At 42.1% G+C, this 17,442-nt stretch overlaps 2 protein-coding genes across 2 annotated transcripts in view; one reads left to right on the forward strand and one right to left on the reverse strand.

The window, feature by feature from the left end:
• Positions 1–17,442, reverse strand: part of LOC143377223 (mitochondrial inner membrane protease ATP23 homolog) — a 200,707-nt gene that overhangs the window by 43,619 nt on the left and 139,646 nt on the right. The window lies entirely within an intron of this gene.
• On the forward strand, positions 4,465–8,679 carry LOC143376874 (uncharacterized). The gene is made up of 3 exons (XM_076827630.1): positions 4,465–4,680; positions 7,613–8,196; positions 8,271–8,679. Exons 1-3 carry the CDS (start codon positions 4,465–4,467, stop codon positions 8,464–8,466), a joined length of 996 nt encoding a protein of 331 aa, XP_076683745.1. The 3' UTR covers positions 8,467–8,679.

Genomic DNA, 17,442 nt, shown 5'->3' on the forward strand with positions numbered 1-17,442 from the left:
AACAAATACAAAGTTTTCTAGGTTTGACCGGGTATTTTCGCAAATTTATACCGCACTATTCAATAATTGCCAGACCGTTAACGGAGCTTCTTACAGAAAATGTCGAATTCCGTATCGGAGAACGGGAATTATCCGCGTTTAATCAATTAAAAATGATTTTAAGCAAGGAACCTGTACTCCGGTTGTACAAGATAGGCGCCGAAACAGAGTTGCACACCGATGCATCGATGCATGGTTATCGAGCAGTGTTGATGCAACGAGACAGCGTCGATCAAGCGTTTCACCCCGTATATTATGCAAGTGGAAAAACAACCTCGGCGGAGGAAAAGTATAGTAGTTATGAGCTGGAAATCTTAGCGACAGTACGCGCGCTAAAGCGATTCAGAGTGTACCTACTGGGCATACGTTTTAGGATAGTCACAGATTGTAAAGCCCTTACGCTTACAATGCGCAAAAAAGATCTGTGCCTTAGGGTGGCACGTTGGGCGCTGTTTCTCGAGGATTTCGAATACGAAATTGAACACCGGTCGGGAACTGGTATGCGTCACGTCGATGCTTTGAGCTGTAACCCCTTACCGGCGTGCATGCAGATTAATTGTAGCGATGCATTGACGGTGCGGTTCCGGAGAGCGCAGCACGAAGACACCGGCGTGGCGAAAATTATAGAACTCGCGAAGCAGGGAAAGGCGGATTCCTACTCAATGAGATCGGATTTGTTATTCAAAGAAATTGATGGCCAATTAAAATTAGTGGTACCAAAACTAATGCAGTCACAAATAGTTCGTCACGCGCATGAGAGAGGCCATTTTTCAGTAGCAAAAACCGAGGCAATTACTGAAGCAGGAGTATTATATTCCCAATGTGAAATCGAAAATTGAGAAAATAGTACGTAACTGTATTGTGTGTATTTTAGCGGAGAGAAAAAGTGGTAAACAAGAAGGCCTGTTAAATCCATTGGAGAAAGGGGAAGTACCGTTAGACACATACCACGTTGACCACGTCGGACCCCTTCCTTCAACAAAAAAAAAGTACAAGCATATACTTGTCGTAATCGATGCGTTTACCAAATTTGTATGGTTGTACGCGACGAAGACAACGAATGCGAAAGAGGTAGTTGACATATTGAGCAAACAGTCAGTCGTTTTTTGTAATCCGCGACGGCTCATTACGGATAGAGGGACAGCGTTCACCTCTAACGAATTCGCGGAGTATTGCGCCAGGGAAAATATAGAACACAAACTGATTACGACCGGAATTCCGCGCGCCAACGGACAAGTCGAGCGTGTGAATCGAACGCTGATACCACTTTTAACAAAACTTGCGCACCCCAAGCGGGAAGAATGGCACCGTTTTCTAGAGACAGCACAGATGTGTTTAAATACCACCGTGCAGCGGAGCGTGGGCACGACACCGTTCCGCCTGTTGTTCGGAACTTATCCACGCCTACGCGAAAATCGCGAAATTAGAGAGTTACTAGAAAAAGAGTGGATTTCGGGGTTCCAGGACGAGCGGGATAAACTTCGAGCTCAAGCTAAAGAATGTATCGAAAAAGTACAACGCGAAAATAGAAAAAACTATAATAAAAATAGAGTAGTAGCTAGAAAATACCGCGAGAATGACTTGGTAGCAATTAAGCGTACGCAGCAGGGTCCCGGCCTAAAATTCGCAAATAAGTTTCTTGGACCCTACAAAATAATTCGAAGATTACGCGGTGACCGGTACATAGTTGAGAAAGTGGGTGACGGCGAAGGCCCGATGACTACGTCTACTGCGGCCGATCATATGAAAACGTGGGCGTGTGACTCCCATGATTCATTAGGCGAAGATGACGAGCCCGCGGACGAAGCGACCGACACCTGAGGCCAGGTGTTTTATTCAGGACGGCCGAGTGTGGGGTGTGACTGTTGTGTGCGTGTGCGTGTGCGTGTACGCGTGAGCGGCGTGCGTCCGGGGCGACGCTGCTGGAACATCTCGTTGCGAGGCGTGTGGCGTGTGCCTCGAGGATTCGAGGCGGCCCTGAGATTTTCTCGAGTCTTCGAAACGCGTCTGGAAGCCGCGACAAAGGCGAATCGCGGTCGCCAACAGAAGAGCAGCGCCCGGCGGCGACCGACTGGCTTGTTTTTGACTGGCTTGCGAAGCGATGCGATGTGAACCGCGAGAGTATAACCGTTTTCATTATACTTTTTATTCCTAACGAGTGAAGTATATTCATTTGCTGTCCTAAACCCTCCTGTCTGATCCCACAATATTAATATGTGAAATTGGTTTTCAAATCTCTTACCTTTAACAATTATGGATGGATGGCAACAAAAATCGTGTCTGATGTATTCAATCGTCATCGCTGTCTTCATTAATTACTGGTGTCACTTGTTCACTTGTGAATATTTTACTAAGAATTTCTGCAGGTCTTACAAATTTTTAAAGTTACCGAGCATGCGATAAGTAATAAATTATTGCAGCTATGTGTGAACAGCACCCGACGGTGCGGTTACCATTTGCACATTCACAACAATAGCGCTTTATTCCGGAATAGCCTATTGAGTTTGGTGCATAATCAATATAACATCTGTAGGTTTTGCTGTTAATATGTCGTGATCTTACTTCAAATTTAATAATATTCTTTCTCTCTTTAACACAGCGAAGATTAATATTATTCTCTTCATCCATCAATTCTGCTAAATATGAGATTGCTTGAGACAATTGATAGGAGCCAGTAAACAGAATTTTGAGATCTTTCTCTGTCATTTCCGGAAACTCCAAACTCATATTTACGTATATTTCAGGTTAATATGTTTTTCAAATATTCTTAAAATATTTGAAAATAAATATTGATCGTTGTGTCGTAAAGTTAGGAAATATATGTAATGAACGAAAAAAAAAACTTAGCCTAAGGGACTTGGAAGTTCGAGGCTCGAACCTACGTTTAAAAAGTTCGCAGCGGTATAGCAGCTCGACACTCTACCGCTGCGCCACCGACGCCGTTAGAAAATACGGTAGATACTTTACAATGTAAGGTGCATAACAGTTTCAAATGATACGGTTTTTCAGTTTCTTTAATTCCTATGATGTTTTGCTGTACGTTTAAACATTGAATATCGCATAAAACACTTATTTCATGAAGCAATTAGACGTATAAGTTACTCTGACACGGAAAAAACGACGAAAAAATCTGTTTTTAATTTTTTAACTGCGGCGCACCAAATGGAAAAATCTGAAAAAAAATTCAGGACAATGATACGTACTTACAATAAAAATATAATTATAGTGCCAAGACTGCTTCGATACACAATCGGCATTTTTCAGCATTTTTTGGCGTTTTTTATTTTTCACAGCTTGGTTTTTCAATTTAAAAATCTGAAACAATTCTCTAATATGTGCCCCGATAACAGAAATGCCTCTGATTTTTTTTCAAAATTTTTCATCTCCTAGTATAGGAGAAATTCGGCAAAAACCCGATTTCCTATTTTTGCCCTTTATTACTCTCCCGGTGGAGATACGAAGTTGAAAATTGCCACAAATGTTTCTTTTTTAATAAGTTTTTGAATGATTCATCGTGAGTCGAATTCGGTTCAAGGGCACATTTGACCATCTTAACCGGCTATACCCTTTCATCAACCCCGACAGCTGGGATGTTAGACTTTACGCGAGAAACAATCGATTCTGCAATATTTTTTATGTTGTCCATATCTTTGAAACATAAATTGCTTCCTGAATGCTGTTACCTTGCGGAACACAATTCTATACGCAGTTCTAAAGTACCAAATCCACCATTTACTTGCCACGAATTGGGGTAGGTCCACTTGATTTTTTGCCTCCAAGGCCCACAATCTTAAATTCATGTCATCAACAATAGATCTTCTGTCACAAGCTTTTTCAAACTTTTGCAGTACATATTCAGTAATAAATGTAAATTTATCTGCATTTGTTCCACCTCTCTCTACATTCGCTTCCCACCTGCATAGCTGCTACAAAGACCTAACCCAGATCATGTGATAATTTTTCTGTACACTGGTAAGCGTACGACGTGCCTTTTTTTCAAAACGTTACAGCTTTTCTCTTATAACTTAAATCAACTATTCCACCAACATCATCAACAATGCATTCTGCAGTGTCAAAACTGTATTCTGCTACTTCTGTAAGCATAATGTCCTCTACTACTTCTTCACCCTGTGGTTCTGATGTATTGGAAAAATCGAGCACATAACCATGTTCAATTAATGATAGCCAATGCATGTTTTGAAACTTTTTTATAATGTCCCGAATTTCATTGTGCACTTCCATTTCTATCGAGATTATAGGTGTTACGTGCTGGCTACTTTTTTCAAATTCATCTTGCAATAATTTAAAGACATTGATAATTGATCCAACCATCGCGTGTTATGAGAATTTCCCTCGATCAATTGTGAATGATCTGTGAACCAAAGCTCTCTATTTGTAATAATTTAATCCAGCCTGAAGCCTGTCATGCCACGGCATATTTTTCCATGCAAGAATGTCGACAACATTCTTCCAATGCTGCGCGACGTTCTTGGAACACCGGATGCGATAAGGTTCGAAAATTTAAGCACTAAGAGGCTGGAACGGTCCGAGGCGACGACATGGTGGGCCGTGTGTACGAAATGCGTGCTCAGCAATTTGAAGCTCCTTGTTCAAAGTCCCAACTGCTTGGGCCTACCCTGTGTTCGTTCGTTACAGGCGACTAGCAAGTCGCGTGGTGCGCGGTCGATTCGTCCGAGGGACATTAGCTATTTATTTAAATAATCGTTGAGCGAGAATTTCCATTGAGTGTAGTGACCGTGGAAAAGACTCAGTCCCCGTAGAGACTCTTTTAAAGCATACTTATTTTAACCAATTCTCGTTAGTAGTAGGGCTAGGCGGCTTCTAACGTAAATTTGAGTTTCAAGGCCATGATAAGGATTTTCCCTAACTTTGAAATCCAAATTTGGATTTGAAAATTTTCGAAATTTGTTTTTTGCGAGCGGCGTGCGACGACAGCGGCGGTTGATGACGTCATAGAGATGGTGGAGCGGTGTGAGGTATAGCGCAATAACTGATATCAAATCGATACCAAATTGATATCGAACCAATACCGAAGTGCATCGAGGAGGAACCGCGGGTGAAGTCGGTAAGGAGGGAAATATTAATTTAAGATATTAATATATGCGAAAAGACAGAATATCTCGGGCAACGGGGCTCGAACTCAAGACCTCCGACGTAACCAACTCCCCCAACGCTGACTCACCGACATTAGTCTTTCCTGAATGGTACATATACCGAGCCTCACACACACACGCGCGCGCGCGCACACACCATGAGCCGTTGCTAAACGTCAACGCATAATAATTTCTCGGGAAAGATCGACGATTTACAAACCACGTATTCGGGAACGGGACAGAGAGAACATTACTTAGTGGTATAATCACAGTTATTTTAATGCTAAATTCGCGGGTGGGTAAGAGACATCACTACTTAGGAATACAATCACATTTTATTCAAAAGCTAAAATTTTTCAAACACCGCAGCGTATCGCGCGATTACGCATAATTTGAGCCCCCTGGGACAGTTGCGCGAGATGACGTCATTTTCTGCGATGCGAACGTAATATAATACTTTTGGGAAAGTCGTACGCGTGAATCATAGAAAGAATTATGCGGTGTCAGCAGAAATTGCATCGGATGATTTTGCGCGCTAATTCGTCGTACGTGTGAATCATAGAAAGAATTATGCTGTGTCAGCAGAAATTGCTTCGGATGATATCGGGAAGGATCGGCTTTTTACATGCAATCTATTGGAGGAAGGAGACACGCATAAAGAGTTAGACAGAGATAGCAAATCGCGGTGAGGATATAAAATATGCGCTCTAAACTGCACAAAGTCACAAATCGTTGCAACGTGTCATGTAGACAAAGGCATTACGATCATGGAATAATTCGCGCAAGTAGAACGTCAATTGTTGGATCAATCCGTATGATTGATTTCATGGGAAGAACAGTGCAACGAGTGTCTCGAATCGTTGGAAGAACACAGCCGAGTGAAACGTCCCCGATTTTTGATCGGCGTTCAGCAATCATTGGTTGCCCGAATCGCGCAGCTTGAAGGACTGAAATATTCTTTGCGCGAACGTTTCATGCATGAAGGCGCCGGGCATTCGTGCACGGGACTTTTGTGGCGCGAAATAGACACTGCTTTCGATAGTAGCGTTTTAACCGGTGCCGTGCTAAATTAAACTTACATCGAACCGCGCAACTTCCTCCAGGATGCAGAGACCATTGTGCTGGAACATGTGCGAAGCCCTTTGAAGAAACATCAAAACCTCAAAGTGAATACTGTGTTTAACGGTGAATTTATGGCGGGTGAAAAACATGCGAGTAAAAGCATCAGCACCCGCAACTGTGAACTCTTTGACACATCCGATCTACAGGGTGTCCCACTAAGGAATGGACAGCGCGATATCTCTTAAAGTATTGTCGATAAAAATATAAAAAAAATAGGGAATTGCATGGTTCGAGGGGGCCCATTTATTAGCGCGAACGAATTTTGTTTTCGATTATTATTTTAAAAGATACGATGGTCAAGTTCGGTTTTTCAAATGGAACTATTTTTTTTGAAGACCTGAGTTGATAGTGCGTTCCAAGACAAATTCAATAAGCTTTAATGTATACACTTTATTTCCACTGGTTTTTAAGATATTCCGCTTGCAAAATTACTTATTTTCACTGCAAGAAACCCCTCTGGAATGGCAAAAACCGGGGGCGGTCTTACTGGCGCCACGGGTGGCACTGCCTGTTGAAATGGATACTTACCTGCCAAAGGTCTACGCCAGAAATGGCAGGCCCAAAGGCTGGACAATTCTTTTCCGTCAGAAATGCTACTTAGGTAGGTACATCTGCGGTATCGAGAAGCGCATCGTTACTTTTATTTCGCACTTGCTTCTACGCTCGGATGGCCGGTTCTTTTGGGAGGGATGCCAGTTGGATTGGTTCTGATACAATCTGCTCCCTATGGTTGAAATTTAGTCTAGCAACTTTCACTCCTCCTAACCTAACCAATCCAACTTGCATCCCTCCCAAAAGAACCGGCCATCCGAGCGTAGAAGCAAGTGCGAAATAAAAGTAACGATGCACTTCTCGATACCGCAGATGTACCTACCTAAGTAGCATTACTGACGGAAAAGAATTGTCCAGCCTTTGGGCCTGCCATTTCTGGCGTAGACCTTTGGCAGGTAAGTATCCATTTCAACAGGCAGTGCCACCCGTGGTGCCAGTAAGACCGCCCCCGGTTTTTGCCATTCCAGAGGGGTTTCTTGCAGTGAAAATCAGTAAATTTGCAAGCGCAATATCTTAAAAACCAGTGGAAATAAAGTGTATACATTAAAGCTTATTGAATTTGTCTTGGAACGCACTATCAACTCAGGTGTTCAAAAAAAATAGTTCCATTTGAAAAACCAAACTTGACCATCGTATCTTTTAAAATAATAATCGAAAACAAAATTCGTTCGCGCTAATAAATGGGCCCCCTCGAACCATGCAATTCCCTATTTTTTTTATATTTTTATCGACAATACTTTAAGAGATATCGCGCTGTCCATTCCTTAGTGGGACACCCTGTATAGGAGTGGTACCAGCGATACGTCATCGAGCCCACCCTGGCATCGTTGGAAGAATTCCTGGAACATGACAGCGGATGGGCATTGTCGCGAATTCTCAATTTGACAGTCAATGTGAATAAGTACAATCCGCTGCGCGCGAGATGCCACTTCAAGTTTTCGCGGGAATTATTGCTGAAGAGAACGACGATTAGTGTGCAATCCGAGGATAATACAGGCTTCACGTGGGCAGTGGTCGCTGCTCTACATCCCGCCGAAAGAGACACCGCACGCCAAAGTTCATATCCGCATTATTCATTGATGCTAAATCTCGGGGACATTGAGTTTCCAATGTCCGTGAAGCAAATTGCAAAGGTTGAGCGGCAGAATGGCATATCGGTAAATGTGTACAGTTTCAAGGAGACGGAAAAGGCGCTATCAATCTTTCCGCTGCGTCTCACCAACCAAAAGAGGGATAGGCACGTCAACCTACTCTACACACCGAAGCCAGATCACGGCGATGTGGGACACTTTGCATTGATCAAGAACTTGTCCCGGCTTGTGAGCACAAAATTGAGTAAGAAGAAGGCAAAGAAATTCATCTGTGATCGGTACGTATATAAAATTATGAAATGTTGAAATATCCCCCATGAAAAAAATTAAATAAAAAAAATTGATTTTACAGGTGCCTGCACTGTTTTGGATCCGCTGAGAAGTTGGAAACGCATGCAGTGGATTGCGGGAAGATGAATGACTGCGCCATTCGTCTCCCTAGCGAAGGCGACAATTTGCTCAACTTCGGCAACCACGGTAGGAAGGAACGCGTCAAACGACTTTGGGAAAAATTTGTACAAATTGATGAACAACGCGGTATTCGGTAAAACTGTAGAAAATGTACGAAATCATGTGGATGTGAAACTTTTAACATATTGGGATGGGCGATATGGTGTAGAGGCAATGATCGGGAATGCATTTTTCCACAGCAGAAGCATTTTTTCGGAAAATTTAATGGCTGTTGAATTGCGAAAACTCGAGGTGAAATTAAACAAACCGATATACGTAGGTATGTGCATTCTGGACATATAAAAAATTTGTTTGTACGAATTTCACCACGGGTACAGGTCCCCCCTGGATGGTCAAAAATGTAAAATTCTATATACAGACACCGATAGTCTGATTTATCATATTCAATGCGAGGATATCTATACAGAGTGTCCCAAAAATGTCGGAGTTCCTTGAAAGGGGTGACTCAGGGGGTGATTTGAAACAACTTTTTCCTTAGCGAAAATATTGTCCGAAGCTTCGTTAACGAGATATTAACAAAACCCCCGACCAATCAGAGTGCGCGCCTTCCGCCCGAGCTCCCGTTGTAGCGTTGGCTACGCGGCAGGCGGCTGCGCTTGTACTACGAAGGTATGAACAAGCAAGTCGGCATGCACCGAAGGAAATCGCGTTACACAGTTTTATTTTAAAGCGGAATCTTAAATAATAATTGTTTGAAGTGAGAGGACAAGAAATACGCAAATTTCGTTCTCAAATAAGGCATAAACGAAAAGGTAATGTAACAAAAAAAGTGTGATACGTGATCATAATTCGTTATTGAAGTAAAAATCCATAGTTTAATCACGGCCAACATAACTAAATTTAAAAAATAATATTAGGTGTATGAATAAATTTTTTCAGACTGGATTTACATAATCGGTATAAAGCAACCGAATTTCTATCGCAGTGATATTCGTAAGCTACCAGAAAATTGGCAAAAGCTAATTAACAATAATGGAAATTATTTCGATGATTGAGTTGTTTTCATTTTATTTTTTTTAAATCAAACTGTTATTGAACCATAAAATCGAACAGAATTTATTTCTACACCTAATAATCACTAATAAATTAAATAACACACACCCCTACGGGCATTCCTTTCCTTCCTTTTCGGAAACCTGTGTCACTAAGTAGGTCACTGTGCCGATCCTGGTCATCGGTGGCCGAAAAGATTTATGGTAGGGTTGCGCCCAGTGCTCAGCTGATCGCAGGTATACGACACCGCCCGAAGGTAAGGATTACAACGTCAAGTGCGTCCGGGTTAATGTACCGAATATTCACTTCACTGCACGGCCACTAACACTGATCACTTAATTTACTTTTCATGGAACCTGTTGTTCCTACGTTATAAAATTGGTGGCCCCGAATGGGGCCGATTACTGTTAGTTGAGCAGTTGCTCGATGTGACCACCCTCAGCGTCTATGCACGCCTTGCAGCATCATTGACTCCGTTGAGAATAATTTTGACGCCAAACGCCGAATCGTATCCTCGCTGGGGGTTTGGATGTGCGAGTATTCCCGTGCAAACGCTCGCACAGTAGAACTTGCGTCCCCGTTGATCCGGGCGTACACCCAGAACATGCCGTAACATTCTTCAGCGGAGAACATTTCTGGGACGAGATTGCTAGCTGACTGACAGGATTTTTTCCAAGCAACTTCCTCTACCTCCAAGTAGTTTCTCTCGTTCCATTATGAGTTAACTCCCACCAGAACAAGAGGCTTTAGGTAAAAAGAAGCCAGCACATTTTCGAAACACACGTTCTTTGCAGATGTGCAACGAACGACCCATCCTACACTTTCACATAAGTCCGCGTTCCGTCCTTTTACTGCCAATGTACCCGTTGCTTCGAGATAGACAGCAGACACCACGTGTTTCGGTTCGAAAGGGCCCGAAGACAAGAGAAACAGAAAGTCTTCGACTTGCTATAAAGAAGAAAAGGCATACCATTCCTGTTTCCGTTTTCGAATACCCTGAGCTCACGTCAGCTACGAGGCGGAACCAGCTAAGCCATAAATTACCCAAACAAATCGTTCTCTACCGCCGACTCGCAGGACAATACGGTCATAAACCGCGACCCTGGCGAAATGCTTTGGCCGACCAGCCTGATTAATTTTAAATACGTCTCGCGGAAAGACACAGGAAGAAAGAGGGTAACTCGGTGACTGCGCGTAGTCCCACCTGCTTCGTCCTTCCTTCCAATTACAGGCAGGTCCCTTATCTCTCGAGTATAAGGACGCGCTCGAATTTCAAAACAAAAGCACGCGTTGACGTATTTCGTGCGAGAAAAGGTGGGCATGATGTCCGATTGGTCGTAGTCTAAATAAATCTACCCTGCATCCCTCCCAAACGGCCACTGTTTTGAAGAGGCCTTCTTCACAGCCATGTCTCCTCCACAAGGCCCACCAGTATAAATACGCACTCGAATTTCAAAACAAAAGCACGCGTCCGATTGGTCCTAATCTAACCAATCTGCCCTGCATCCTTCTGAAGCGGCCACTTTCTTGAAGAGGCCCTCTTCACAGCAATATCTCCTCCCCGAAGCCCACCTTCTCTCGCACGGAATACGTCGACGCGTGCTTTTGTTTTGAAATTCAAGCGCGTGTTTATACTGGTAGGCCTTGGGGAGGAAACATGGCTGAGAAGAAGGCCTCTTCAAAACAGTGGCCGTTTGGGAGAGATGCAGGGCAGATTGGTTAGGTTAGAACCAATCGGAATTCATGCCCACCTTTTCTCGCACGGAATACGTCAACGCGTGCTTTTGTTTTGTAATTCTAGCGCGTGCTTATATTCGGCAGATAAGGGATCTGTCCTTAATTTGAAGGAAACACGAAGCAGGCGGGACTACGCGCAGTAAACGAGTTACCTCCTTTCTTCGTGTATCTCTCCGCGAGGCGTATTGATGTTGGATATTACTTTTTAATTGCTAGTTCCCAAAAATTAATCAGGCTGGTCGGCCAAAGCATTTCGCCAGGGTCGCGGTTTGTTACCGTATTGTCCTGCGAGTCGACGGTAGAGAAAGATTTGTTTTGGGTAATTTATGTCTTAGCTGGTTCCGCCTCTTAGCTGACGTGAACTCAGAGTATTGGAAAACGGAAACAGGAATGGTATGCCTTTTCTTCTTTATAGCAACTCGAAGACTTTCTGTTTCTCTTCTCTTCGGGCCCTTTCGAACCGAAACACGTGGTGTCTGCTGTCTATCTCGAAGCAACGGTTACATTGGCAGTAAAAGGACAGAGCGCCAGCTTTTGTAAAAGTGTAGGATGGTTCGTTCCTTGCACTTCTGCGAAGCACGTGTATTTCTAAAGTGTGCTGGCTTCTTTTTACCTAAAGCCTTTTGTCCTGATGGGAGATAACTCATAATGGAACGAGAGAAATTACTTGGGGGTAGAGGAAGTTGCTTGGAAAAAATCCTGTCAGTCAGCTAGCAATCTCGTCCCAGAAATTTCTCCGCTCAAGAATATTACGCGATGTTCTGGGTGTACGCCCGGTACAACGGGGACGCAAGTGCTACTGTGCGAGCGATTGCACGGGAATACCCGCACATTCAAACCCCCAGCGAGGGTCCGATTCGGCGTTTGGCGTCGAGATTATTCTCAACGGAGTGAATGATGCCGCAAGACGTGCATAAACGCTGAAGGTGGTCACATCGAGCAACTGCACAACTAACAGTAATCGGCCCCTTTCAGGGCCACCAATTTTATAACGTAGGAACAACACGATCCAAGAAAAGTAAATTAAGTGATCTGTGTTAGTGGCCGTACAGTGAAGTGAGTATTCGGTACATTAACCCGGACGCACTTGACGTTGCGACTCTTATCTTCGGGTGGTGTCGTATACCTGCGATCAGCTGAGCACTGGGCGCTACCCTACCATAAATCTTTTCGTCCACCGATGACCAGGATCGGCACAGTGACCTACTTAGTGACACAGGTTTCCGAAAAGGAAGGAAAGGAAGGAAAAGAATGCCCGTAGGGGTGAGTGTTATTTAATTTATTAGTGATTATTATGTGTAGAAATAAATTCTGTTCGATTTTAGGGTTTAATAACAGTTTGATATAAAAAATATGAAAACAACTCAATCATCGAAATAATTTCCATTATTGTTAATTACCTTTTGCCATTTTTCTGGTAGCTTACGAATATCACTACGATAGAAATTCGGTTGCTTTATATTGATTATGTAAATCCAGTCTGAAAGAATTTATTCATACACTTAATATTATTTTTTAAATTTAGTTATGTTGGCCGTGATTAAACTACGGATTTTTACCTCAATACCGAATTATGATCACTTGTTGTACATGTTTTGTTACATTACCTTTTCGTTTATGCCTTATTTGAAAACGAAATTTGCGTATTTCTTGTCCTCTCACTTCAAACAATTATTATTTAAGATTCTGCTTTAAAAAAAAGCTGTGTAACGCGGTTTCCTTCGATGCATGCCGACCTGCTTGTTCGTACCTTCTTAGTACAAGCGCAGCCGCCTACCGAGTAGCCAACGCTACAACGGGAGCTCGGGCGGAAGGCGCGCGCTCTGATTGGTCGGAGGTTTTTGTTAATATCTCGTTAACGAAGCTTCGGACAATATTTTCGCTAAGGAAAAAGTTGTTTCAATTCACCCCCTGAGTCACCCCATTCAAGGAACTCCGACATTTTTGGGACACCCTGTAGACATGGTAGCGCATCAGTCCATCTATAGGTTCCATTGAGCGTAAACAGTTTCCACATATTGTTCTTCAAAGTTCGATTGAAACGTTCTACGACAGAGGCCTTCATCACCGAATATGTCGAATAATGATTAATGCCATGCTTTGTCAAGAGTTTTTGCACATCGGCGCTGTAAAATTCTTTTCCTTGATCGGTTTGCAATTTTTTTGGATATCTTGTCACGTCCCGGGTGAGGTCTTTTGGGAACGATGACATTAGGAAAGGAGAAAGACAGGCGCGAATCTAAACTCCAGCACTCTGAGATTTTTGGGGGAAGACCAGGCGCGAATATTAAATCCGTCACACTGAGGGTTTGGAAGGAACTTAGGCGCGAATATTGAATCCGTCACACTGAGGGTTTGGAAGGAACTTAGGCGCGAATATTGAATCCAGCACACTGAGGGTTTGGAAGGAGAGGAACGTCAGGCGCGAATCTTGAATCCAGCACACTGAGGGTTTGAAAGGAATTCAGGCGCGAATCTATAATCCAGCACACTGAGGGTTTGGAAGGAGAGGAACGTCAGGCGCGAATCTTGAATCCAGCACACTGAGGGTTTTGAAGGAGAGGAACGTCAGGCGCGAATCTTGAATCCAGCACACTGAGGATTTTGAAGGAGAGGAACGTCAGGCGCGAATCTTGAATCCAGCACACTGAGGATTTTGAAGGAATTCAGACGCGAATCTATAATCCAGCACACTAATCGTTTTACGGGGAGGAACACCAGGCGCGAATCTATAATCCAGCACACTAGTCGACCAGGGAAGTTTAAAGGCTAGAGCGTATTTGGGGAACACACGTTAGCACTTTGTTTGGTTTATGTAATATCAGATTTACCGTTGCATAGGCACAAAAAGTTTCCTCGTAATATTTCTTGAGAAATTCGTCTATACGTGCAGCTATGCAAGGGAATGTTAGTAAACACTGTCACTGTTCTCTAGTTCGCGATCCGCGATCAGCTGTTTCGCCGACTCGTTGGTTTGTATCTTAGTACGTTCGTAACTAATGGTTGAACACAAATAACTTGAAGCAAGATTTTAAACAAAGCGATTTATTAACTTCGTTAATCGGTTATTATAATCGTGCGAGGGGGCTTTTAGCATTGGCACAATATTTGTAATATGGTTATAACATTTAATATATATATATATGGACATGAGATACAATATAAGTCGTTTAATAATGATCGTTAATAATAATAATATGATAAGATTGCGATAAGCAGTTATAAACAAAATAATAGAATAGTAAGATTGCGATAAGCAGTTATAAACAAAATAATAGAATAGTAAGATTGCGATAAGCAGTTATAAACAAAATAATAGAATAGTAAGATTGCGATAAGCAGTTATAAACGAAATAATTGAATAGTAAGATTGCGATAAGCAGTTATAAACAAAATAATAGAATAGTATGGTATGGTGGTGATATGCACAATAATATTAAGTAATATAAATGGCTTACGGTGATCGTCGAACACTGAGTTTAATATTAACACTTTAAAGATATACTTTTCAAGTAAGCCTTCTACCGAAGAGGTTTCTGTCGAAGAAAGAGAGAGCTCGGCCTGTCAGGACCTCATATTTATGTACTTTCACAGGAGTATTGTGGGGTACGCGCGGTAAAGACCTTGACACATTTCGGTTTAAGACGCAGTAGGACTTCCGGGGTTTTTACAAACGGTACGTCTATTAATAGACGTATTTATGTCACGTACGCCAAATATACGTCGCAATTAGGTTTCTGGGGTTTTTATGACTGCGAAAAGAGATACTCAACTCATCGAATGGATTTCGGGTGTTTTACGGGAAAGGGGTTATTAGAGTGGCTTGGACTTCATGAGTCGTAAAGAGGGGGTTGAGACTTGGTCTCGATTTAAGAGGGATTTGTAATGAGGGACTTGTTTGAATTTGTTTTTGGAGGGAATGATTCGTGCCTTGTAAGACGAATAGGCGAAGAGGGTTTTGAAACGATCATCTCGTGATGGGGACCGCTAAGGTACATCAGCGAGGTGGAGGTTTGTATTGATCATCCTGTGTTGTTGACCGCTAAGGTGCAACATCAAGGTGATCGGTGATTGAGGAGATGGGGTAGGAGTTGAGTTTGATAGACTTTAGTGGAGTGATTTTGAGGTTTACTAGTGGAATTGGGAATAGGAAACGCGCGAAAAATCGTGGGACGTTACAATCTATCTCTAAATATTTTTGCAAACGCTTTAGTCACCTCGGCGCCACTTTTAGTCTTGAGCGACACCGCCCATGTATACTTGCTCAACATATCGATGACGGTGAGTATATAGTAGGCTGGGCCGAAAAAAAAACTTTTGGATTTTTTTCTTGTCATAGTGAAAAAAAGTTGTGAGGTGTGTTAAAAAGCTCACTGATTTTTTTTTATAATTTTAAATCCATATTTAGCCGCGCCCCAGCGGGATGAAAGGTGTCGTATTTTTCAAATTAATAGTTTTGGTAGATCATAAGGCGCAATCAGTTTCTACCAATCTGGTAAGTAACCAAAAGTTTTCTGCTGAATTATTTCAATGTTTCACTGCGCCTCGCTAGCAAAAACGAATGTGTATTATATACTTAGTAACCGACGCGACGTTGCCAACGTCTTAGCGCCTGCCCTCCGCCACTTATTTATTCCTACACAGTCCGCACGTGCACAAGGAACTAGCTGTAGCTTTCCCGGTACACTGTAATTTCTGTATTATTAGGCAGTAACGACTAACGATAATTCTTCATGTTCAGACCGTCGCGTCATTCTTCGCCAAGTGAATTATATTTTATTGTGTAAAGACAAAAATAGTGTTTTTTCGTTGATTTGTTTAGCATAAACGCTTACAAATCGTTTGACGTTTATACTTTTTGAACAAAAATTATTATGGCAAGGAGAGTTAAAACGCGAAATAATGACAGTCACCCAATATTGGGCTCCACCCAGGATTTGGAATGTGAAAGATGTCTTCCTACGTATGAAGATATGATGCGCTGTTATTTTTTTGTGCAATCAGAATTAAAGGGAGATGGCAGCAAGCAGCCGTCAGAATCGGAGATTGCTAAAATTGTTGCAAATAAAATTCAACATATATGGAAAGTTGCTTCCCTACCAACAGTCACACACAACCGTGTCATAGCCATGATAACTGCATATCACAAGAAGTACAGAAATTTGATAAAACCGATAAAAAATCGAAAAACGAATTCAATGCAGGCAAAACTAGATGCTTTTAAATTACAAGCACAAAAGTTATTCGACATTTGTTCTTGCAAATGCAGCGATTTTCATGCATGCAAATGTGAAAAGAATAAAAAGATTCCCTTGATTGAACGCGAATTTCTAAGTGATCAAAGAAAAGAAAGAAAAATGCGTATTAGCGGTGTAGACAATTTAACTACAGAAAAACTTAAGAAAAGACAGAAAAGATTACAAGAACAACCCTTGAAATCACCAAGACCTTCAAAGAGTAGTGAAAACAAACTGAATATAAGTGGTCTCACCGAATGCTTAGAAACAACTTCTTCAAGTGAAGAGGAATTATTAGATTATGAAGAATTTAAATGGTCCTATCCTTTAGATCATTCCAATACTAAAAGTAGGCCACATCAAAAAGGCCAAGCTAGAGTTCATTTACCCAATATTGCTAAAATGGCGGATATGACTGGAGCTTCAAACAGAACCATAGCAAAAATTGCGACAGCGGCTTTAGAGGACTTCGGATTAGTTTCTTCAAATAATCCAGTTAATGTGATAGATAAAAATAAAATCCGCAGGGAATTGAATTCTCCTTGTGGAGAGCTGTACAGAAAACGGCAACAGAGCGAGTTGAAGACATCGAAGGGATTTATTTTGATGGACGAAAAGATCAAACTATGATGCTAGTTCAAGGGCGTCGTATTACAAAACAACAGGAACACATATCGCTAATTGAAGAGCCAGGAAGCAAATATTTTGGTCATTTAACCATAGAACCGCCTGGCACTGCTTTAAATATAGCAAAAAGTATTATATCGTATATGGAAGCGAAATCCGTAAATCTAAAAAGCATTAAAGCAATTGGTTGTGACGGTACCAATGTAAACACGGGCTGGAAAAGCGGTGTTATAAGATTAATTGAAGTTCACCTTGGAAGACCTCTTCAGTGGATTATTTGCTTACTGCACGCTAATGAATTACCTTTACGACATCTTCTTCAGAAATTAGACGGACATACTAAAGGGCCATATTCATTCTCCGGTCCAATCGGATCAAAGTTCACATCATGTGAATCTAGACCTGTTGTGAATTTTCAGATAATTAACACAGTTTTACCACAAGTGGATGAGAAAGATC

The sequence above is a fragment of the Andrena cerasifolii genome, chromosome 15, assembly GCF_050908995.1.
Source record: "Andrena cerasifolii isolate SP2316 chromosome 15, iyAndCera1_principal, whole genome shotgun sequence".
NCBI lineage: Eukaryota > Metazoa > Arthropoda > Insecta > Hymenoptera > Andrenidae > Andrena > Andrena cerasifolii.

Coding starts and splice junctions, on each gene's coding strand:
- LOC143376874 (XM_076827630.1), top strand. CDS start 4,465: ATGCCACGGCATATTTTTCCATGCAAGAATGTCGACAACATTCTTCCA. Junction 4,681..7,612: donor ACTGCTTGGGCCTACCCTGT/GTTCGTTCGTTA, acceptor CACCCTGTATAG/GAGTGGTACCAGCGATACGT. Junction 8,197..8,270: donor AAGAAATTCATCTGTGATCG/GTACGTATATAA, acceptor TTGATTTTACAG/GTGCCTGCACTGTTTTGGAT.